This window comes from Gorilla gorilla, chromosome 8, assembly GCF_029281585.2.
Source record: "Gorilla gorilla gorilla isolate KB3781 chromosome 8, NHGRI_mGorGor1-v2.1_pri, whole genome shotgun sequence".
NCBI lineage: Eukaryota > Metazoa > Chordata > Mammalia > Primates > Hominidae > Gorilla > Gorilla gorilla.
Window position 1 is genome coordinate 138,357,967 of NC_073232.2, and position 25,206 is coordinate 138,383,172.

The 25,206-nt window shown below is 44.4% G+C and overlaps 1 protein-coding gene across 3 annotated transcripts in view; it reads right to left on the reverse strand.

Moving 5' to 3' along the window:
• The window catches only part of ADAM12 (ADAM metallopeptidase domain 12), a 377,010-nt gene that overhangs the window by 56,906 nt on the left and 294,898 nt on the right, over positions 1 to 25,206 (reverse strand). For all 3 annotated transcript variants that reach the window (XM_019034886.4, XM_019034889.4, XM_063710574.1), the window contains exons 11-12: positions 24,249 to 24,397; positions 1,202 to 1,379 (exon numbers count right to left, since the gene is read on the reverse strand). In XM_019034886.4, the coding sequence (XP_018890431.3) occupies positions 1,202 to 1,379; positions 24,249 to 24,397 (327 nt within the window). The remainder of the gene's footprint in view (positions 1 to 1,201; positions 1,380 to 24,248; positions 24,398 to 25,206) is intronic.

Here is a 25,206-nt window from a genome sequence, read left to right on the forward strand (position 1 = left end):
CCTCCAGACAATGTCATTATCATGGTTAAGTTCTGAGTTTGGCAAGGGCATAAAAACATTTGAAGAAACCACTTCTACATCACATCCCCCCTTACTCCCACCCAATACTTACATACTTCCAGCGTTCTTGCAGAAACTGTCAGACCAAGCTCATTCCTCCTGGTATGGAAAACCTCAGAGACTTGAAGATGGGGATATGATGAACATTCTGTTTGCCAGTTGTTTGTGTGATGAACACAGGAATATACCGGATGCGCCAGTCTCAACACGATTTCTCCTCCACCCTAAACTCCCTCTTTCAGAGCAGCCCTTGGAGATGCTCTTCCTAAGCCCTCATTAAGTCCATCTGTGAATTTAGCTAAGCCTGCCTTGAACTTGTCTACTATTTCAGCTTGCATAAACTCTCGGGGAGGGAATCCCACATGGAGACTGCCTGCTGAACAACTGCTTGCTTTGATTTATTCTAAACACAACCTCCTCCAGACTTCGAGGGGGCACCTGTTTTACTAGGAGGTCTCATGCTGTCTTCTCTCTTTCCTTCTTGAGATTATTCAGAGATTAAAAAGTGACTTTTATAATTTTTATATTGATTATCTTGGGCCCTATTAAAACAAGGACATTTCCTGATATTGGCTGGAAAACAGGGTTAAGCCCTGTGCTAGATAAAAACGTTCCCTGCCTTCACTTATTGCTTCTGAAAGCTACAAGCACGAGAGGCAGAAGCCTCGAGTTGTGCATACAGAGGCGTCTGCAGCAGCAAGGCAGAATTTCAACTGGAGAGGAAGCTCCTGGTTAAAAATGAATGCTGCTTATTCAGATTCCCCTCTGGTAGCACACCTTATGAAGAAAAAGAAATGGTGCTTATTAGCTATTTGAATCTAGAATTCCAGGGCTCTCTTCTCTGTCAAACTCAAAGCTAAACACTTTTTTTATTGTTTTTGTCCTCATCTTGCTGAGAATGCTGTACCCTTCGACAGGATTATTTATCTTTTTAAATCAAGTGATCACTTATTCCATGCAATAGTTAAAATTCAAGAAAGCCACCCTAGCTCACGGGGCTTGTTCAGGGTGGGCAGATAGGACTCTTCCTTCCTGAGTTCTAGTACTTTCATCTGGCTGTACAGTTCCTCCACGTTCTCTCTTCTTTGCCTAGCCGAGGATACAAGTCTTCTTGTATCCTTGTTCTGGGGATGGTTCTTACCTCTGGCTCCCCACAGTCACACTCCTCTCCTTCTTCCACAAATCTGTTCCCACACTTCTGACCCCCGAAAGACTCCCTGACTTCCGGCAGGTTAAAGAGGCACATCCCCATTCCTTTCTCCAGGCTGGTCTCCAAGTCCTTCCTGCTGCAACTGCTGAACACCATGGGAAATGGGTACCTGTGAAAGGAGAGCCCAGAACAGTAAATCACAGGGCATGGAATGGCTTTGCCTGCCCTTCTTGTGCCCACAAGAAGGCACCCACTGGCCACATCTGCCCAGGTGTTCACTGGTGGTCTCAATGAACAATGCATCTCAAAAAACTCAGATATGCAGTGTAAAGCGAGGCACATTCAGTTCCGTCCCGACATCCATTCCGTACAGTGCCAATGCGGCTGATGAAGAAGTGCTTTATCAAAAAAGAAATGATCTTTCGATGGTTTTCAAATCAACAAGTTCAGGCAGAGTCTCATTAAAGACATTATTAATAGTTCTGGGTGAAATGATGCTATGAAAAGTGAATTCATAGGGATTGTAGCTTGTAATACAAACACATAACAATGTCCTTATTGGAAAGTGCAAAGAAGAAAAGAGTACAAATGACAGTGTTTATTAATTCCATGGTTCCAAGGACACATGGTTCCACTGTAGGGCAGGACCTGCTGATACTGGCATTCAGGTCTATAAAGGCCAAGTCACTGTCTTCCCCCAGCACAGGTGTAAGAGAATGGAGGTGATCCAGAAATGCAGGTCTTACCCTTGCCTCCAAATTCCAGGGTGTGGCAGGGTCTAAACAACCGGGTGCCTCTAAACAACCGGGTGTGGCAGGGTCAGCCAACTCCCCAGCAAAGTTATGCTCCCCTTCTGTGCTCTAGAAGGGCTGCCCAGCCCCCATGTACCTGGGTGGGCTGCATGACTAATTCTTGGCACTAGAACATGAACAAAAGTGATATAGGTCACTTTTGGCTAATGGTATTTAAGCGAGTATTCCTTCTTCATATCCTTTCTTTCCCCATCTGCCAGCTGAGATTAGAGTATCCCACGGTTTTAGGAGATGGAGGAGTCAGGCATGACATCTGGTCCTAACTCACTGTATGGAGGAAGGCCGCCTGCAGCCTAGAGCCTCAGAGCATCATACAGAAGGAAAACACGCTTCTAATATGGTAACCCACTGAGCATTTGGGGTTTGATTCCAAAGCAGCCAGTGTTATCCAACATACACAGAGTGTCTCACTTTTTACAAATGCATTTTCCCATGTCTTGAGGCAGCAAGGATTATTAAGGTATAAGCATGCCAGAAACCCAGAAAGTTTTAGTACTTAGAGAGGGAGCAGGGGCTGCTGTCCAGCAAACCCAAGCACCCTCTCCCAACGGAGACGTTTATAAGGATGACATTAGAACTGGATCTCAATCAATTGGCCAAACCAACGCAAGCTGCTACGCTCCCCTGATGATGGTAGACCAGCGGCCACTTAATGATTGAGCTTGGTGAATTTTGAGATCATGCTAATTTCCAGGACCAAACTGATAACACTGCACCATCCTCTCCGAGTGGTTTCCCTTTTCTTCCCTAAGTATATAAGGCATACTATTAGCCACAGATTTTTAATGACCAGGTATTTATTTTTTCTTAACTTTATTTTCTGAGACCGAGTCTCACTCTGTTGCCCATGCTGGAGTGCAGTGGCTCACTGCAACCTCCGCCTCCCGGATTCAAGTAACTCTCCTGCCTCAGCCTCTCAAGTAGCTGGGATTACAGGCGCCCACCACCATGCCTGGCTAATTTTGTATTTTTAGTAGAGATGGGGTTTCACCATGTTGGCCAGGCTGGCCTCAAACTCCTGAGCTCAGGTGATCTACCCGCCTCGGCCTCCCAAAGTGCTGGGATTATAGGCATGAGCCTTTAAGCCTGGCCCTTAACTTTTTTTTTTTTTAACTTTAATTGTAGGTTCAGGGGTACATGGGCAGGTTTGTTATGTAGGTAGACTGCATGTTAACGAGGTTTGGTGTACAGATTATTTCATCACCCAGGCAATAAGCATAGTTCTCCACAGGGAGTTTTTTGATCCTCTCCTTCCCCAGTGTCTGTTCCCTTCTTTGTGTCCATATGTATTCAATGTTAGCTCCCACTTATAAATGAGAACATGCAGTATTTGGTTTTCTGTTCCTGCATTAGTTTTCCCTCCAAGTGGTTTCTATCAACCTCGGGCTATTAACTCTGGAGTATATTAATAATTCTAATCTACAAATAAATTAATAAATGAAAGTGCTCCTCTGTGGATGCAAAGGCAACATACCAGGACTTACTCATAGTGCTGTAACAATCTTGAAATCTTTGTAACTTCCCCTGGCAGACAGACTGGTTATTCCTGGTATCAAAATATACTAACTAGGATCAAACAATGATCCACAAGAAAAATGATAATGTTTTTGCAATTTAGAAGGGTATTATATTGAAGTAATTGGTATATTACACATGGACTTAAGAGCAGTTCTTCTCTTTGCAAAAATAAATAAATAAATAAATAAATAAATAAAAAATAAATAAATAAATAAAAATCAATTTCATGGAGGTACAGATGGAAACTTCTTCTGTATCTGAGAGTTTTCCTAGGACATATATGTCTCCAGGCCTGATCTAGGAGATGAAACATCATTCTCACTCAATGATACGCAACTTAGTTCTGTGACAAACCATTATCAGTTCATTCTAGAAGGGAAGTGATTTCTAGAAAATATTAGAGTTAATTAGGAAAGACGCTAGGATAAATGTTAAGTCTCAGGAAGGGTTTATAGCCAGAATCACAGCAATTAAGAGAAGCTTGGAAAAGAGTGGTCTGAATTGCCCTGTTTCCCAAAGGAGCAGAGAATGTCCATAGACCCCAGGGATTGGAGAGCTGAGGCCAGCTCCGTTCACTAAGCTCAGACATGCCTTCCCCATCTCATTCCTTTCAAAGCAACAAAACACACAAACATTGGTTTTTTTGGGGGTTTCCCATCCAAATAGGGTGAAGGAGAACAGTTTAAGTCCAGGATTTAAACTTCAGAATGTGTAGGAGAGGAGAACAGAACAGATCATCATTGGCAAAGATCATCATTGTATTTTTGTGTCTGCAATGGGTGTTGTCAGACAGTATAGTGATCTGTGTAATAATCTATTTCTACTTCCCTTAGCTTTTCCTCATTCTGCTGGAGGACAACTCCCAAATGTTAACAAAATTCTTTCTCATTTAGAATCATGCATACATAAATGGTCGTCATCCAATTCACAGGTATTCAACCTTGCTCTGAGGAACGGCATCCTAGCATTGATTCTTCAGGGATGCCTCTGTTTTAAAAGGAAAGTAGCGATGTCCTCCTCAGATGCGAAATGAGGTCTTGATGAATTCACCAACACTGAACAGATCCTTTCTCAGGGCTCCTTTCCACATGGCCTGAGCTCACCAGCATGCCGCCTGCCTTCCAGGTCAGGACAGTTCAAACTTCCAGCAACTCCTGACCATGGGTGACAGCTCCAGCCATGAGCAGGTGTGAGTGGCTTCTCTTCCCACCAACCTGGGATTTTTCTGACTTGCTCAGGGGACCCAGCAAGGTCAATGGGGAGTCCAGCAGCCCTTCCACAAACATTCCTGCCATTTCCTCGGACTGGGTCAGCCAATATCGCTACCATTTCCTCTATGTAATGAAGAAAAAAATGCCTCGTTTATTGTCAAGAACTTACTTCTGATGACGAATGGTGATGAGGCTGAGAAGTACCTGTAGGATGTCATTACTCATCCCATCCTTTCATGATTTCTCAGCAAGGAGGCAGGCGGCTATTCACTCTGATAGGATATTTATGAACCCTATTTGGGCATTTAGAGGAAGTCAGGCTTTAGAGGAAGAAAATCAGAACAGCCTATCACACGTCATTCCATTATTCCCCAAGTATTTATTCAACACCGACTAGGTGCCAGGCATTGTTCTAGGCTTTGGGGATATGGGAATGAAGAGAACAAAAAAATCTCAGCCCTCATGGAGCTTGCATTCAGTGGGGCCAACAGATAATAGGCAAGCTAAGGGAACAGAATGAGTTAGAAAGAGTAGAACTGAGAAAAAAAATAAAAGAGCAAGGGAAGAGGGTGTGTATTGAACTTTTAGGGACAGTGGACCTCACCAGGAAACCTCCCCAGGAAGAGGGTCATTTGAGCCCCTCACCCAAAGGGAAGAAGGTGTGAGTGCACCTCGGGAAAGAGCTGGTACAAGTGTGTGCAGACAGGACTGGCCTGGAGGAACTTACTCAACAGTGGGAAACAGTCTGCTCTTCCTGCAGACACACACCCAGAGAGGCAACCCCTTTTCTACTTGGCATCATTCTTAGATAGGTCAAGGTCATGCTGATGGTGAGAAGATCCCATGGAGTGTCAATACACTGGGAGCTGTGCCTCTGTACGGGCCAGGCACTGGGAATGACTAAAGGTATTTTTATTTATTTTAAATAATTTCAACTTTTATTAGCAATGAAGGGGTACATGTGCAAATTTGTCACATGGGTATATTGCATGATGCTGGGGTCTGGGGTCCTGTCACCCAGGTAGTGAGCATAGTACCCAATAGGTGGTTTTTCAGCTCTTGCTCCCCTCCCATCCTCCCCCATCTAATAGTCCCCAGTGTCTGTTGTTCTCATCTTTACATCTATGTGTATTCAATGTTTAGTGCCCACTTATAAGTGAGAACACATGGTATTTGATTTGCTATTCTTGCACTAATTTGCTTAGGATAATGGCCTCCGGCTCCATCCATGTTGCTGCAAAGGACATAATTTCATTCTTTTGATGGCTGTGTAGTATTCCATACCACGTTTTCTTTATCCAATCCACTGTTGAAGGGCACCTAGGTTGATTCCATGTCTTCGCTATTGTGAATAGCGCTATAATGAAAGTATGAGGGCATATGTCTTTTTGGTAGAATGAGTCTCCTTTTGGATATATACACAGTAGTGGGGTTGCTGGGTCAAATGGGAGTTCTGTTTTAAGTTCTTCGAGAAACTGCCAAACTGCTTTCCACAGTGGCTAGCCTTGCCAGCATCTGTTATTTTTGACTTTTTAATAATCGCCATTCTGACTGGTGTGAGATGGTATCTCACTGTGGTTTTGATTTGCATTTCTCTGATGATTAGTGACGTTGAACATTTTTTCATATGGTCACTTGTATGTCTCCTTTTGAGAGGTGTCTGTTTATGTCCTTTGCCCATTTTTAAATTGAACTATTTGTTTTTTACTTGTTGATTTAAGTTCCTTGTAGATTCTGGATATCAGACCTTTGTCAGATGCATAGTTTGTGAATATTTTCTCCCATTCTGTAGGCTGTCTGTTGGTAATTTCTTTGGCTGTGCAGAAGCTCTTTAATTAGGTCCCACTTGTCGATTTTTGTTTATGTTGCAATTGCTTTTGGGGACTCAGCCATAAATTATTTGCCGAAGCCAAAATAAAAGGCATCCAAATAGGAAAAGAAGTAGTCAAACTTTCTCTCTTTGCTGACAATAAAATTCTATACATAGAAAATGCTAAAAATTCTGCCAAAAGGCTCCTGGAGCTGATAAATGAACTCAGTAAAGTTTCAGGATACAAAATCAACGTACAAAAACCAGTAGCTTTTCTCTACACCAATAATGTTCTAGCTGAGAACAAAATCAAGAACACAATCCCATTTGCAATAGTCACACAAAAAAAGGAAATACCTAGGAATCTATCTAGCCAAGGAGAGGAAAGTTCTCTATGAGAGAACTACAAAACACTGCTGAAAGAAATCAGAGATGACCCAAATAAACAAAAAAATATTCCATGCTCATGGATTGGAAGAATCAATATTGTTAAGATGTCCATACTACCCAAAGCAATTTACAGATTCAGTGCTATCCTTATCAAAATAACAATGTAATTTTTCACAGAATTAGAAAAAAACTACCCTAAAATTCATATGGAACCAAAAAGGAGCCTGAATAACCAAAGCTATCTTAGGCAAAAAGAACAAAGCCAGAGGTATCATATTATCTGACTTTAAACTATATTATAAGGCTACAGTAACCAAAACAGCATGGTAGTGGTACAAAAACAGACACATAGACCAATGGAATAGAATAGAGACCCCAGAAATAAACCCAGACACCTATAACCATCTAATCTTTGACAAAAATTGACAAAAATAAACAATGGTGAAAGGACTCCCTATTCAATAATAAATGCTGCTGGGATAACTGGCTAACCATATGCAGAAGATTGAAACTGAACCCCTACCTCTCACCATTTACAAAAATTAACTCAAAATGGATCAAAGATTTAAAGGTGTTTTTCATAAGAACTCCAAACCCTTATTCCCCCATCTTTTTATTTTTTTAAAGCAAACTGCTTTTTAAGCAGGCAAAGGTCTGCTCCTCATCTCCCTTTTGCTGCTCTAAGATAGTCTCATTTGATCAAAACACAGAACTAAGTATGGAAAACTTATAGCAAACCCAATGACTGCCCCCCAATACAAAAAATTTAATAAATGAAAATTACTTCAAATCTTAAGAGATAAGGGAAATTTGCCAGTAGCGAATATTAGATTCCTCTAATGGTAACACCATCTTAATCCACACATATTAGAATATTTTCTACATCCTAAGTAGCCACTAGTTACCTAGTGCCTAGAGCAAAGCAGGTGCCAATGCTCAGCAAAGCCAGGTGCATCACCTGCTCCCCAGGTGCTGACTCTGCCTACATACCTCTGATGACGGCAGAATACAACTTTGAGTGGCAAATTCACAACTCTCTCATTTATTCACTCACTTATGGAGCAATAGTTTTCAAGTGTCTATTGTACTCAAAGCACTGAAGAGGATCCCAATTCCAATATGACCTGAACCTGGTCCCATGCCCCCCTTGCCAAGCTCCTTCCTTAAGGGATGTGCCCACCCTCCCATCTCATTTCCTCTCCAGCCATTCTCCAAGGCCCATATAATTCCACTCCTCCAGAAATGGTCTTTGAAGTCCCAAACCCCCAGAAACATATCTTTTATGCCACATAAATGGAGTCTGAGTGGAACTATGAAGTCCAAGGCTGTGTTGTAAGTTCTCACTGCCTTCATGTGTCACCATATTCTGGCCACAACATTATAAATCCCCAAGACTAGTAATTGAGTTAAAATATATACTTTTTTGGCGTAACTATGTATGGAGTACCTGCTTTTAGCCAGGTGATATGGTGGTGCTTTCTCATGGCAATATTTTTCTTCTTTTATACTTTTTTTTGAATTTCAAATTTTGGAACAATCCAATGAAACAGTTATTAGTGCTCCATTTGCAAATGAGGTGAAGGGATTTGACAGTTCACAGTTAGGGGATGGCAGTACTAGATTTCACCAATTCTTATGATTCCATGTTCAGGTACTAAAAACCATTTTCTTTATTACCAGTGCCAGTTCAGCACTGGATGACCAGCAGTGAATGCTGAAACACAGAAGGTGATTGATTAACCCTCAATGTACCGATTTAAACACAGGAGACAAATCCTGCTGTGATCCCACATATGCCTGGACCAGTGGTTCTCAAAGTGTGCTCCCAGGACAAGCAGCACCAGGAACTTTCTAGAAATGCACATTCTCAGGCCCCACTCAGACCTACTAAGTCAGAAAACTCAGGGTAGGGGCCTAGCAACCTGTATTTTAATAAGCTCTGCAGACGATTTGCTAAATTGATGTCAAATTTACACAACATAAAATTCATCCTTTAAGTCACTTCAAAGTATGTAATCCAATGTTTTTTTCCAGCACATTCACAATGTTGTGTAACCATCACTACTAACTGCAGAACTTTCCCCCACCCCTCAAACAAACCCCACATCCATGAAGCCATCACTCCTCATTCTCCATTCCCCACCCAGCCCCTGCCAACCACGAATCTGCTTTCTGTCTCTACAGATCGCCTGTTCTGTTCATTTCATGTACACGGAATCCTACACCATGTGGCCTTTTGTGTTTGGCTCCTTTCCCTTAGAATAGTGTTCTCGAGGTTCAGCCACATGGTAGCATGCATCGGAACCTCATTCCTTCTTATGGCTGGATGATATTCCATTGTAAGTGAGACCATACCACAATTTGCTATCTGCTCATCTGTTAATGATCCAGGTGATTTTGATGCCCATTAGAGACTGGAAACAACTTCCCTAGATTTAAACCTCAAATGTTGTTGTACCTATTTGTGTCGTAACAATAAAAAATGCAATCTAGACTCACCATGGGCCACCTGTCATATCCTAAAAAATAATTCTGTTTTGCTCTCTTGTCCCATCTTCTAAGAAAAGCCCAATGTATGGCATTTTGAAAACCCGATCTGATTTTATGATCACATGAAAGATGTGCCAATGGACAACAGGCAAGGCAAGGAATCATAGGCAGGATCTGTCAGTGCGATCGTTGATAAGACTGCTATGGCTCACTTAGCCATGCCAGAGAGAGGATGCTGGCAAGATGCTACTGATCTGATTTTAGGCATGTGCTAAAAATCCCAAGAGTATCTGTCTTATAAACAAACTTCATATCAGAAATGAATTTTCAAGTACCTGGAAGTGTTATGTTAAATAGACTAATCCTCATACTGCACAGTAATTAAAGTGTAGGAAAAGTTCTGGTTGTGAACAGAGTGATGTTTCCCTTCCACTTGCTTGCAAATCCAAAGTATGGTACATGGTCATTGTGCCTCCTTTGTGCTTGTATTTTTCTTATTTAACAGCTTTATTCCCCGGAGCATCCATGAAAAGAACATTGACTTGGGCCAGGTAGTTGCTCATGACATCAAAGATCTCATACAGCCCCTCGTCTGTGGTTAAAAAGACAAGCCTCAGTTTCTTCCGTAGCTTTTGGCAAGCTCATCACAATGTACTTTTTAACATGTCTAATAAATTATCCCAAATGTGCCAGGACAGCAGCTAATTGAAGTGACATATAGCAGTGATAGACTGGTGCAAAGCAATAAAACTGGAGAATTACTCAGGAAAGAAGCCCTTTAGCACGATCCTTTCCCTTGGCGTGAGAATGCTTTAAAATGGTGATACCTGCGGCCCAGGAAAAAAAAGTGCTGCTTTCAGCTCAGAGGCAGAGAATTTATCTCCAAAGCCGTGGCAGGGTGACTGTGGCCCCCGCTACGATGTGACCTCTTTTGTTAGCCTTGCTTTCCTTTTTCTCTAATATTTAACTACCAGGGACACTTGGGGCAAGTTTACCATGTTGAATGCAAGGTTAAAAATAAAAAGAGGATGAAACAGACAGCTGGGTGATTTCGGGGAAAAAAACACCACTTTTAAAAAGAGGAATGCCACTTACAGCTCCCCACCATAAAGGCAGTCACAACTTCATATTTTAGCCATCACAAAGCTGCCAAGTAAAACATTATTAGGGGTTACTTTTACTTTGAAAAATCTGCAGTCAGAAGGTTCTTTTCTTGTAGGAGCCTATTGTGTGTCTCACTGCTGTATTCTTGGGGGTGAATCACACTAGGCCAATTTATCAACCTTGACAGTAGAAGTCGGGAGTTATCTGACTTACAAAAGCTCTCCGGGTATGATTCGGAGACAACTGCTTTTCTTGCTGGAAATTAGGCGTCTAGAGAAACCAGCTATAATCAGGCTGGATTCAGGGGGGCTGCAGGTCAGGGTCCTGCTGCTTCCTGTGACTCTGCGGCCTCATTAATAAACACGCACTGAGTCTAGGTTCCCCACCTCCAAGCTCAGGGGCTGACATCCGTCTGAGTGCTGACAGCAGGAAAGGAGTGGAAGTGACCGAGGAAGAAGGATGGAACAGCCAGGCAGCGGCTGAGAACAGCTTGGAGCCGACATAACTGTGTGATAGGAAAAGCCAAAGTTGCAGGGAACCGGGGATGGGAATCCATCCAGATTTTTCAGTTTAAACTGATTGGGGGAAAAAACCAAACTAAACAAAAAACAACCTCATATCGTCCACAGCTGATAAATGATTAGATGGTAAAGGGCTAACTGGTTTTGGAAAATATGTTGCTGACATTCTGCTTCCCACTGGTTTCTTTTTGCAGACCGAAATGGAGTTTTGTTTTTCTCCTGACAGCAGATGCCACAGATTCAGCAGACCCAGGAGGCTCTTCTTTACCTGGGCGTGTGGTGAGAAGTCAAGTCCGAAGCCTATGTCTGAGCAGCCTGTCTATCTGTACTTCATTGAGCCTCTGTTTTCACATCTATAAAATAGGGATAACAACTACCTCATTGCACTGAAGTGGAGGCTAAACGAGCTTCAAACAAAAAGATCAAAGTCTGGTTAACTTCCAAGCACTGTGAAATGCTAGCTCCTAGTACTGACAGGCAAAAGATGTGTCTTTCTTTCTCCCATTGAGAGTTGCCCTGACTGCGAATCCCCCCGTATATGACAGTGCTCAAGAACATTTCCAATATGGTATAGAATGTAGTACTTGTAGCCAAAATAGAGCACGCTTTACACTGTAAAACCACAAATACAAGTAAATTTGAGAGCAAGATGATTCAGGAGGCGAAGGGATGAGCAAACAGTTAAAGATCATTCCCTCCGTTTAATACATAGATGGTGTCAAAGAAGCAAAAGAGCCTGTTCCATTCTGGAAGGGCCAGTTTTTCTTTAGCTCAACAAGAGCATGTAGTTAGGAGCACAGCCAACCAATGAAGCAATCCACAAACAAAACAAAAATGCCATTTAGATGGCTGTTACCTGCTACGCAGCTGTGGTTGTCTTCTGTTCCTGAAAGCTTTTTTCTGGCCCTTTTCCTAAAGCTCATGTCACATGAGCTCACCCCACATCTTCCATTTCCTGGCCACAGCCAAGTCCAGGCACTGAGCTCAGAGTGAGACGTGGCCACAAACTGTGGGATCCATTCCCTGGAGAAGACAATCTAATGACTGTTTTTTTTTTTTTTTATGTGGAGTTTCGCTCTGTAGCCCAGGTTGGAGTTCAGTGGCGGGATCTCGGCTCACCGTAACTTCCACCTCCCGCGTTCAAGCGATTCTCCTGCCTCAGCTTCCTGAGTAGCTGGGATTACAGGTGCACACCACCATGCCTGCCTAATTTTTTTGTATTTTTATTAGAGATGGGGTTTTGCCATGTTGGCCAGGCTGGTCTCAAACTCCTGACCTCGGGTGATCCACCCACCTCGGCCTCCCAAAGTGCTGGGATTACAGGCGTGAGCCACCATGCCGGCCACATCTTTTATCATTCATTCCATAACTAGCTTGCTGAGCTTTTCCAAAAAGAACTTAGCCATTCTTAGTTCACAGCCAGTTCTACCTATTCCTAGTCCGTTGAGAAGCATAAGCCCAACATGAATTCCCTCTTCTCTTCCCAGGTGAGAGCGAGGTCCTCTTACAGTATGAGGGGGCAGGGGACCGCAGTGTGGGGAATGGACGTTGCTTGGACTAGCTGCTGACCAAAAATTCTAGGGCCATCTTCAGGAAAATCTTCAGGTCTTTCCCCAGTTATGCCCAACAATAAAAACTTTCAATCACCACGCACAGAATTTATGTGCAACCAAGTAGCACGCCTGGTAGGCCAGGGCGGTGGCATTTGTACTCGCAGGTGACCGGCCTCATGTTCAGTGCCGTGGCAGGCCTGCCGTGGATGCAAGGAGGTCATCTCATTTTAGGGGCTTTTTACTCCATCCTGCCTGGAGCGGGGCTGGCCAGGAGCCACCATTTGTTTAGTGAACCCCTGCTGGGGACCAGAAGCCTGGCAGACATTCTCTCACTGACACCTCTGGGAGCCAATTATGACTCCTATTTTAGAGATGAGGAAGCTGAGTGCAGGCAGCTTGGGTTCCTTGCCGGGACCCTGCAGTTCCTGCGTGGAGACTGAAAGCACAGATCTGACTAGAAGGCCTGTGTTCTTCCCACTCAACCACACCGCCTCGAGGGCTATCAGGAGCTGCCCCAGGGCAGGGCCTCTGGGCAGCCTCAGGCATGACCCAGCACAGATGGCTATGCCAGCAGCAGTAGTATCCATGGGCTGGGAGAGGCAGCTGCTCCGATGCCTCGGGACTCCCAGGAGCCAGACGTAAACAGAAGGAACACCCAAGGTTCTACACTTCCTTCCAGGTGTACCTTAGAGGACTTCCCTAAAGGTCTTTGGTGTAACAGAAGACAAAGGCCCGGTCTTGGGATTCATCCAGCTAGCCTGAGGTGATACCTGGGCCAGATCGTGCACACCTGAGGAGGGCTGCAAGCCTGTTGAGACCCTAATGAGCTGCAGGCAGGGGAAACAGGCGCCCCGCCTCAAAAGCCTCGTGACTCCTCCTCACGGTGTGATGGGAGAGGGAACTGGGCCTGAGTCAGCCCACTCTGCTGCCCAGCGGTGCACAGGGACACAGCTCTGACCACACAGGCTCAAACGATAGAACAGAACTGAGGCTGAAGCTAATGGGGCAATCCATCCTCACGTCCACTCCAGAAACAGAAAGTGACTGCCTTATAACTGGATGCTGACCCAGTGGGCCAACCAGACGGACCACAGAAAGCTAAGAAAACCGCCAGGCCAGGAGCAAATGATCAGAAAGATCCTTAGTAGGCCATTTCCATTGTTAATAGCAAACACCTGGGCCCCAGAATACAGCCATCTGCAGCACATTATAATTCATGGTCTTAACTTGTGAACTTTGACCTCTGCTCCTCCTCCCTGAAACCAATTTAAGTGCAAATATAATTTCCCAGAATTTTTAATAAAGACACCAACTGAGCTCTGGTCAGTTGAGACATGTACAGGAAGCTTCTGGATGTTACCAAAAAGTGGACTTTTCACTTCTGAGCTATGATGGCTATTTCTTCCTGCACCAAGTCCTGAAAGACCAAGAACCCAGGGGCGGGGGACACAGTGTCCATATTAAAAGGACCTCAGCCCATCAGAGGCCATGTATCAGACGAGTTACTCAGCTTCATTGCAAGAAATGACTGCTGAATTTGTGTGGGGGTTGTTGGGGGAGCAGACTCTCGTAGACATGGACAGATGCAGTGGTTAATAAGGGACAGTGGGCGTGTCTGAAATGGTACCACCCTTTCTTCCTAGCCCAGTAGACAGACCTGCACAGAATACGCTAGTTCTTTCTGTTGACTTAGCAAGCCTGTAACAGGGTAGAGGCTTCTAATCAAATATGATAGAAAAAGCAGTCACGGTAGATATCTCCAAGCCTGCCACCAGGGCTGAAGTCTACATGTGCCCAGTTCTTGCCCCACTGAGCAACTGACACTGAAGTTACCACCAGGGCAATGTGGAACTCGAATGGGAAAGAGCTGTCCCTCTCAACCCTCCCCATCCCCAAGCCTGCGAGCCAAAGGCTCACAGGTACCCAGTGAAAGGCCAAAGAATGGATCAGGAGCCTGAGGCTGCAGGCTGAGATCCAGAATGACCCTGACCACCTGTGGGCCCTCTGGCCTTCCTGAACCTCAGTGTGCTCACCTGTAAAATGGAGACGATTGTACCTGTTCTTTATTTTTAGGGCTGTGACAATGAAAGGAGATGCCAAAGATCTTTGTAAACTGGAGAATGGTACTACAAAGTCTTATGCTCACAACTGCTTTTAGATTTGATATTTTTGATCTCTCTCCTCCCACTTTAGCTAAATTAAGCAAAGACTTTCAGGGGAAGGCCCTGCTGGAAAGACTCTACTGTTTGAAAGCAAATTGTTTCCCTCACCCAGGTCTCCACGGATTATGTACAGAAAAGCAGTGGACTCTGCCTCCTATTTATCTGGGTTTTCTCTGCTCTATTTTGTTTTTATTTTCTTCTATTTATTGTATTGTGTGTATTATTGCAAACTATTGTAAATCCATTGTAGAATGATGTGGAATAAACAAAAAACGAAAATGCTGCTGCTGCAATTGCTAGATTTAGTACAAAAGACAGTGGCCTCAGAGCGTTCTCCCCAGAGATTTTGCCATTACACAGATGGGGAAGAGAAAACCTCACTCTGCACTTATCTAATTGTGCTGTACTCATCGTCCCTCTCTCCATACACCCACCCAGCCAACGTCTATCCATCTGTCCATTGTACCATCTATCTATCCATTATCCATTTCCACCTACCCATTATCCATTCATCCACCTCTCCACCTACCTATCATTGATTTATCCATCTACCCATCTTTCCTTCTTTCCATCCATCCTTCGGCTGTCCGTCCGTCCGTCCATCCATCCATCCATCATTCCACCCACCCATTATCCATTCATCCACTGACCCATCTACCTATTATTTATCTATCCTTCCTTCCTCCCATCCATGCATCCATCATCCAGCCACCCGCTCATGGATCCTTTCAGTCAAGAAGTATTTATTGAGCTCTACTATGTGTCAGGCACTGTTCTAGGTGCTGGGGATTCAGCAATAAACAAAACACAAACTCCTGACCTTGTGGAGCTGAAAATGAGTCCTTTTGGATATTGTCTGTTGTAGAGAAGTCTAGAAATAACCCTTTACCCCACACTGTGGCCTCTGTGCCTGGGGAGAGGAGGAAGCCATGGGGGTAAGTGTGTGGGAGGAGGATTGCAGGATTGGCAGGATTTCAGCTGAAATGTTTTCACACATGCTGTACAACAAATAAAATGCTGGGTTAACGAGCCAGTGACAGGAAAGCATTCTCTGCTGTTGGAACATAAATTGAAGGAGGTTTGCAGAATTAAATGGCTTAAAAATGGGGCTACCTCCCACCGCCCAGAGGTTGCACTGGGACATGGCTCTGTACTGAGGCAGCTTTAGTTCTCTCATAAAGCCCAGATGTGTTCACGGCCACTTCCATGTGTCAAACACACTGGGAAAAAGCCGCTTGACTTTATGTCCTGGGGCTTCTACTTAGGTCGGTCTGGAAAAATGCAAGCAGTTCATTTAACACTCTGAGCTCCAGTAATATGGGTATAGTTGGCCAGGTGCGGTGGCTCACGCCTGTAATCCCAGCACTTTAGGAGGCCAAGGCAGGTGGATCACTCGAGGCCAGCAGTTTGAGACCAGCCTGGTCAACATGGTAAAACCCCATCTTCACTAAAAATACAAAGAATCAGCCAGGTGTGGTGGTGCACGCCTGTAATCCCAGCTACTCGGGAGGCTGAGGAACAAGAATCATTTGAACCTGGGAGGCAGAGGTTGCAGTGAGCCGAGATGGCCCCAATGGACTCTGCCTCAAAAAAAAGAAAAAAGAAAAAAAAAATATATATATATATATACATATATATAAAATAGGTATAGTCATGACCATCTCACTAAGTTCATCCATGGGCCAGGCGCGTGGCTCACACCTGTATCCCAGCACTTTGGGAAGCCGAGGCTCACAGATCACTTGAGGTCAGGAGTTCCAGACCAGCCTGGCCAACATGGTGAAACCCTGTCTCTACTAAAATACAAAAATTAGCTGGGTTTGGTAGCGTGCACCTGTGATCCCAGCAACTCGGGAGGCTGAGGCAGGAGAATTGCTTGAACTGGGGAGGCGGAGTTTGCAGTGAGCCAAGATCGTGCCACTGTATTCCAGCCTAGGTAACAGAGCGAGGCTCAGTCTCAAAAAAATTAAATTAAATTAAAAAAGTTCATCGATGAAACAGGACACCATGAATGCAATCCTCCAGGGTCAATGTCAGTTTGTCTGCGTTCATTCCCCTAAACTGGATTTTCAAGGATCAGTGGCCACACAGAATCGGCCTCCCGAGCTTGATCTCTATTTTGTGTACAGCTTAACAGGGAGGACAATTCTACCTTGGGCAGCAGCTTTTCATATTCTAATGGAATTGCACACAAATTCTTTCATTTTCCAGTGAGCAATATCTAATTACATGGAGAAGAAACAAGAACAGGCTGTATATTGATGCGCCCTTCTTGAACTGTTTTCAAGAATCCCTCCTGCCAGTTCATTTTTCCCTGTGATAATGTCGGGGTACAGCTGACTCCATTACTCTGGCTGAGTAATTAAATTGATTCTAACTAGTAGTGTTTTCATCTTACCAGAGTTCCTCATTCTGTAGCTGTTCCTCCTTTTTTCTCTCTCTCTGGATAAAGATTTCCATTTTTTCACCTAACACTTTGAGGAAGGAAATGAAGATTTTCTTAAACTTTTCATTGAGAAAAAAAATTATCACTCTCAAATGAAGAGTTAAGATGGAAAAATAATTCCCTTCAATTCCATCTTGGTAAAATTCCAGCATGACAAATGTATTTCATAATCTCCAACAGCACCCCAAATTTCGAGGGAGAATTCTTTTTTTTTTTTTTTTTTTTTTTTTTGAGACGGAGTCTCGCTCTGTCGCCCAGGCTGGAGTGCAGTGGCGCGATCTCGGCTCACTGCAAGCTCCGCCTCCTGGGTTCACGCCATTCTCCTGCCTCAGCCTCCCAGTAGCTGGGATTACAGGCGCCCGCCACCACGCCCAGCTAATTTTTTTTGTGTGTTTTTAGTAGAGACGGGGTTTCACCGTGTTAGCCAGGATGGTCTTGATCTCCTGACCTCGTGATCCACCCGCCTCGGCCTCCCAAAGTGCTGGGATTACAGGCGTGAGCCACCGCGCCCGGCCGAGAATTCTAACGATATGTATTGTCCACTGATTTTCAGGAAAGCAAGTTCTACAGAGTGTGGACTTTCCCGCTACATTGAATTTCTATCAATTCCTACCACTTCCAAAGCCCTTGGGGGATTTTTTTCACTGAAAATTGCAGTTCATTTTACCCTCTTAAAACACCTTTTCAGGCAGAAATCTCTTCCAAGAGAAATCCAGTTTTCCCACAGTGTGAAGTAGGGATTTTCAGGGAGCGGTCTGCCCAGCCTGTATTTAATTCTTCCGAGATCGGTTTAGACTGGACTCTATTCCAGGATATCTTTTCTGCCTGCTGCCTCTTCTAACCTTTGCTCCCTGTTTGTAATAAATTATTGGTCGCTTTTTAAAAGATGTGAAATGATGTTATGGTTATAGATTTTTCTCTCTGTCTTTTAGAGGCTCACACTGAAATCACTTCTAGATGGTGCTTGATACCCGGACTGTGTAAGCAGATTTGATGAGGTACCCTGCAGTGAGGTCCCTGAAGTCAAGGATCCTGCCTCGTGTTTCTGTGCCTGCTCTGAATCTGCTCCCCAGGATCTGGCCTCTAGAGGGTACATGGTAAATACTAGTGGAGTAAATGAGTGGCTTTGCTCTGCCTGGTGGCCAGCTGCTCGTCTGTTGACCTCATTTCCTGTAGCGAGCTTGTCCTGAGTCAGGGGCAGGGCTGCTGTCTTCTCTGATGTCATTAGAGAAGGCCGAGGCTGTGCACGGTCACTTACACCTGCATTCCTAGCACTATGGGAGGCCAAGGTAGGCGGATCACTTGAGGTCAGGAGTTCAAGACCAGCCTGTCCAACATGATGAAACCCCATCTCTATTAAAAATACAAAAAAAAAAAAAAATTAGCTGGGCATGGTGGTGTGTGCCTGTAATCCCAGCTACTCGGGAGGCTGAGGTGGGAGGATTGCTTGAACCTGGGAGACAGTGGTTGCAGTAAGCCGAGATTGTGTCACTGCACACTCCAGCCTGGGTGACAGGGAGAGACTACATCTCAAAAAAAAAGAGAGAGAGAAGGCTGACCTGGGTGGAGGCCACCTAGACCTGGGGACACATCTGTTTGTGTTCCATGTCCAGGCAGGTGTGCCACGAATGTGTCCTGAATGGAATTAAATGTAATCGAATGGGCCAATTATACATGCTTGTGGGGAAGTAGGATGGCAACACATTCTCCTTAAACGTGGTTATTTGATCTGGGTGTAGATTGCAGAAGGTCTGACCTCAGCTTAATGTGAATGATTTGCACCCCAGGAGAGCAGGGGGTAACCCTCATTTGCTTATTTTCTCATCCCACATTATCCTCAGTGCACAACACGAACACGCTGCCCGACCCCCCCACCCCCCGCCCCACCACCCCCACTCCCAGTTGGCAGCTGGGGACACACTCGTCAGTTGAAGCCATTTGCCAGTATAGACCCAGCAAAACCCAGACAGGCCCAAACTCCTGATTTCAGCATCCGCGTGACAACTGTGGCAACAATTCTTTTCAGATACACATGAAGAAAATGTGAATGTGCTCCTTGGTGGCTCTCTGACAGAATCCATAAAGGATGCTCACTATAGGAAAAGGAAAAAGAAATCTCAAACCAAAAGAAATATTTTACATCAAGTGTACAAGGCTGGAGAGGTGAGTGTGGAGTGTGGTGTGATGAGCACCTAGTGTGCTGGTGAAGGATCCTTCCTCTTCACAGTTTCCAAATGCCTATGAATTACACCAGAACTAAACTAGAATTCACATACTATTATTACTTGTTCTTCTAAAGGAAGCCTCCCTCTTCTTTTTTGTACAGACAGAAAACCCCTTAACTTGGCAAACTGCAATATCTCAGAGGCTGCACGGTCTTCTTAAAAATGAGGAAACCTTAAAAGATAAATCAGATCGTATTCCTATCTTGCCTGAGAAGCTTCAATGATGTCCCGCTGCTCTGCAGATAAGAATTCACGTTCCTGCTCTGGCCAACTGGGCTTTGCTGGCTCTGGTTCCTCCATTTCTATCCAGCATCACTTCCCTCCAGCCCCCCACAGCCCCAAGGCTCCTGGCAGCAAGGTGTCCCCACAGCGCCCACGGGCCCATGGTCCCCTGCACCTGAACTCCCTTCCTTCCATGCTTTGCAGGCTCTCCATCCCTGTCTTCCTTTTGGCCTCCCCCAAACCCCCACTTAAAGTGGGCTCCCTCACCCCATGTTTCCTCTCTTTGTCCTCTTCCTTTGCTTCCTTCACAGCACTCCTTCCAACCTGCAATTTATTACTTTTATTTTTTTATTTTAAAAATAGAGACAGGGTCTTGCTATGTTGCCCATGCTGGTCTTGAACTCCTGGCCTCAAGCAATCCTCCTGCCTTGGCCTCCCAAAGTGCTGAGATTACAGGCTTGAACCACCACACCTGACCCAACCTGCAAGTTTTAAATTTTCCATTTTTCAACTCTTGACCACTAGAACACCAGTTCCAAGAGGGCAAGAAACAGGCTTGTCCTGTTCACAGCTGTGTCCCTAACACCTATCAGTGTGTAACAGTGGCAGGGGCTCGGTGAATATGACTTGCAGATTCACCTACCCCACCTGAGGAGATGGCCCTGTTCCTCCAACTCTCATTTAACAGAAACTTTCTGCAAAAAAAAAAAAAAGGAATCTGTAAGAGTCATTTTTTGAATGTTAATATTGCCTTTTTTCCTACTCTAGGAAGTGACATTTACTATTACACTAAATATTCTTTGCTATGAGTGTTCAAGTCATTCACAATTTTCTTACTCCTATAAATGCAGCATACGTAGCCCTCACCTCCCTAAGACCAAGGGCTCCAAGCTCATTAATGGATAAACTCAACTGAGTTAAACTCCCACATGAATCCCCAGATACTGCTTTTGCCAAAGAGTCATTTCCAGGACAGGTCTTAAATGTTTAGAGACATAAAACACACACTCTTACACACACTTAAAGCCTTGCAGTAATTAATGATACAATCCATAAGGAACCCCTTCCAACCATCCCTGCAATGTGCAACTGAAGTCACACAAGTCTTAAGCTGAAATAGGACTCTATCCTTGTATTTACAGGCCTCAGGTCCCATTTGTCAGTGACAGCAACTGGTTAATGTTTTCAGAGTTAGGATTCTGGAATGTTTTGATAAAGAATAAACAAGGTATATGAAGGGATATACTTTTCTCCTTTAAGCCATCTACAATGCTTGGTTCTTTTTGATTCTGAGATGTTAATATCATTAAAGCAGTTACTGATTCATCTCTGAATCACCTTTGGAGCTGAGACTGAATTTGACTGACATCCCCAAGCCTCCATCAGTGGTGGGAGGAGGAAGACAGAGGCTGGCTGGTGTTTGGATGTGGGCCAGTTTAAAGTGAGCCATCATGCGGAAACTGTGGACATGCTGCTGAGTGACTGCTAAGGGCACTGGGAGTCTTTCCAGCAATGATGAGTAGGAATTCTGAAAAAAGCCTTTAACTTTTTGATAGTTCCAAAATCCCTGTAAGCTAAGTAATAATATACCACCTTTGTGGAATGATTTACAATTTACAGACATGTGATCTCATTGAGTCCATTCTCCCACTCTCTCGGAGACACTATGAGGTAAGAGAACCACCATTTTGAGATAATACCGGAGCAGCCGGGAAAACTCCACCACGGGTGATGGATGACTGAGGGTTGACTGAGCCGCTCGACCTCCCCCTCACTGTGGGCTTTTGTGATTAATTCACCTACTTGCTTAGGAAGTTGCTTTCCATCTGAGAAAATTAAAAACACCACTCTCTGGACAGGAATGTGGGATCATAAATGAGAAGCAAATAGAAAAGATTTATACAAAAGCACAAGCTCAGCAAAAGAGAAAACTCAGAAATTGCTAATATGGTATAAATCAAATAAAGGCTATTAGCAAACCCCTGGTAATGGGGGGAAAAAAAAGCCTTTTAAATGATTTGTCGAGCTCTTAACAATACCATTTCTACCTATGGTGTTCAAATATCTCTGGGGCAATCTGGCTTGCATTCTTCAGCACTGCCATGAAGACTTTCCAATTGGAAAGGATTTAGATAAAACCATATAGAGTGCCAGAAAATATGCCTTGCTATTGTGCCTTCAGAATTATATAATTTTTAGAGCTGTAGAGTCTTCATCATCTATGCATTCCTCCCCACGAGCACAGGGGTCAAAAATATGTGTTTAATATGTGAACAAGTGGGTGGAGAGACAGATGGAAAGAAAGGAGGAAGGAAGGGTGGATGGGTGGATGGATAGATGGTTGGATGGGTGGATGAAGACTGACTCACTCATCTTATTGATGAGGAATGTTAAGAGCCAGGGGGTTACTAAACTGCCTATATTATTTTAAAAAATGGTGTGAGAATTGGGACAACCAGATCTCTTCAAGTCCAGTGTTCTTGATCTAGGTTTTCCTCTCTTCCATTGGTTTATCAATAATTAAAAAACATTAACAATATTAACAATATGATCTTCTTAGTCATGGGAAACCATTTCTGGAGGCCCATAGGCTAATGTATTTGTGCCCATCTGATGATCAGGGAAATTAGACACAGAGTGCATTTTCTATGGCTATGAGTTCATTGAGAGTGAAAAAACACAAAGGCCACTCGGTTGCACATCAGTCTCCTGCCAAACTCACTGTCTGAAAGTCACCCAGCGTGTGGCCCCGCATCGCGATCAGGGCTTGTGAAATGTTGGAAACAGAAGGCATCTATAGGCCCTTGGCCCAACCTTATACCCTAAGAAGGAAATCCTTGCCCCAAATGTCCAGCAAACAATTACTGTGCTTCTGCTCAGACACCTTTAGTGACTAGGAACATATTACTTTTTAGGGTGGCCTCCCTTTTGGAGAGACACACATGTTAGTATCTTGAGTTTTGCAATATTTCATTTCCTATTGGTTAGTACTTTGACTTTGTGTACAGATCCTTGGTTTCTGTCATTATACACTCACAAAGCAACTTCCTCAACAAAGTCTTGGTGACTCCCTTGAATTATGCTTAAGAGGGAACCACAAGCAGAAAGATGCCCCTGAAGCCTCTGCCCAAATGGGGGCGATGAACATGAGGAATCAGTCACTTGCTGTAAGAAGATGCCTCCTGATGGCTCCCATGAAATGACAATCCCCTGATGAGCTATGTGGTTCTGTTCAGTCCTTGTTTCAAGGGCAACTCAATGCCCTACAAACTATTTCCCAGGAGGCCCACAAGGCTATTGCTTGAAAAAGCACAGACACATTCTTTAACAATTCCTCCCTCTACTGGGTCTTTTAAACCGCAGTAGCAGGTATCCCCTCACACCACGCTTGTCCCCCGGCCAGCAAGTCTTCACAGAGATGAGTCACTGGGCTGCTCAGAGCACTTGCCTCTTGCCCCAGTGTCTCCTTTTGGGAAACCCAGAGAGCAGGCTTGGGCTGGAACGTTCCATGAAAGTCAGTGTTCATAAGGTTTCAAGGTATAATAAAGAAGATAGCGTTGTATCCAGCGCATGCTTCCCGTTACTAATGAGAATCTTCTTAAACTAGCACAAAGTTCTAGTTTGGGATAGGCCCTTTATAGATATAAGAACACGTCTGAATCTCTAATCCCTCCAAGGTGCATCTGTTTCCACTTCATTTGAACACTCCAAATAATGGAACTGTCTTGCTCTTTTCTGGTTGAACCAAGTCGGGAGTGTCAGGAAAGCATTAAATAAGGAACAGCATTGTAATATACCAAAGCAGAGAAATCATTTCATTTAAACCTCTAAGATCTGGTAAGGTGATGTCAGGGCAGAGACACTACAAACCCCCAAGCTACCGACTTCAGAGACACCCTAGGGCCAACCCTGGGGAAAGAAATACCTTCTACCCAGCACCCTCTAAAGACATGTGGCCCATCTCCACTCTGCCCAGTGAGTTTACATGTGGCCCATCTCCACTCTGCCCAGTGAGTTTACATGTGGCCCATCTCCACTGCCCAGGCTTTCAGATGGCTGGCTCCTGGGACTGCCTGGCAGCTGGAGCCGTAGGCTCAAATAAAAAACACTTGCTGGGAGCGCCTGTAGTCCCAGCTACGCGGGAGGCTGAGGCAGGAGAATGGCGTGAACCCGGGAGGCGGAGCTTGCAGTGAGCCGAGATCGCGCCACTGCACTCCAGCCTGGGCGACAGAGCGAGACTCCGTCTCAAAAAAAAAAAAAAAAACAAAAAAAAAACACTTGCTGGGACAGGAAGATAATTAGCGATTTCTAAACACAGACAGCATCCATGCCCACCATTCCTCAAGGAAAAGGTCAGCCCTCTTCCTTGTACACACCATGTAGCATTGCCATCTGGCTGCCCATGGCTCTCCAGAGTAGCACAGGCCACTCTTGCTTCTTGGGAAGGAATTACTTTTTGGAAGCTTCCCTGGGTGCTCTGACCAGAAAACGAGGGACACTTTGACTCATCTGGTTCCCAACACACACTTCAAGCCATGCACACTGTCAAAGCAGATGGAAGCAATGGTACTTGCCCGGTGGAAGCGTTCATGATGCAGCCTCCTTTCTCAACCGCCATTTGACAGCTACAGCCCCTATCCAGTGTGTCATGATTCATCCCGAAATTGTGGCCCAGCTCATGTGCCAGGGTCACGGCTGCACCAAGGGGATTGTCTGAATGGTCCTCAAAGAAAACACAAAAGTACAGGTGTATAATTCATATCTCCTTGGCCTTATTTCCCAGGTCTCCCTCCCCACAGAAATATACCTTTCATTAACATCTGACTTAATGTAATTCCTTATAAGGGACCAAGGTAAAATGCTATCATTTAGTTTAAACTTAAAAAGATATAATTTGACATTTCATTAAGCCAGTTTGGGGTCCTTTCTGCTGAGGAATGTCTGTATGCCGCACATATACATGTGTGATTCTTTATGTTTTTATATGACATCTTCAAGGCAGGGTCTCCATCCTGCTTCCTACAATTGCCCCACAAAACTCTTCCATTGAATGAAGCAAAAAGTCATCCTGCATCATAGGAAAAGCTCATTCCTTCATGGGCCATAGAAGTATCATTTTACCTTTGATTGAGATGATGCTGATATAAAGGTGACAGGTGCAAGCATGCTTATTGACATTCTAAATGAGCCCTGAAAGGTTGTCATTGAGCCTGCCTCTTCCTGTGTGCTTGGTCGGGGAGGACAGTTGGAAAATTCACAATACTTCATAATAAATCTGACCACATTGAGTCATCTGTCTGAAGAGCCATTCATTTCATTTAAGATTATAATCCAGCTATATCTTATTCTTGCTGGCTCTTTGTGTTGCCAGGCAGACTTTGGAAATGGGAGGTGTCCCGATTCTCTGGCTCTTGCGGCTGGGGTTCATTAACCTTTTGCTTGGATATGGAAGGCGGCTTCTCCATTCAACAAGCACTACTTGGCCACCCCTAACTTAGTGGAGTGCCTGGATGGCTTGGCTCAAACAGATAC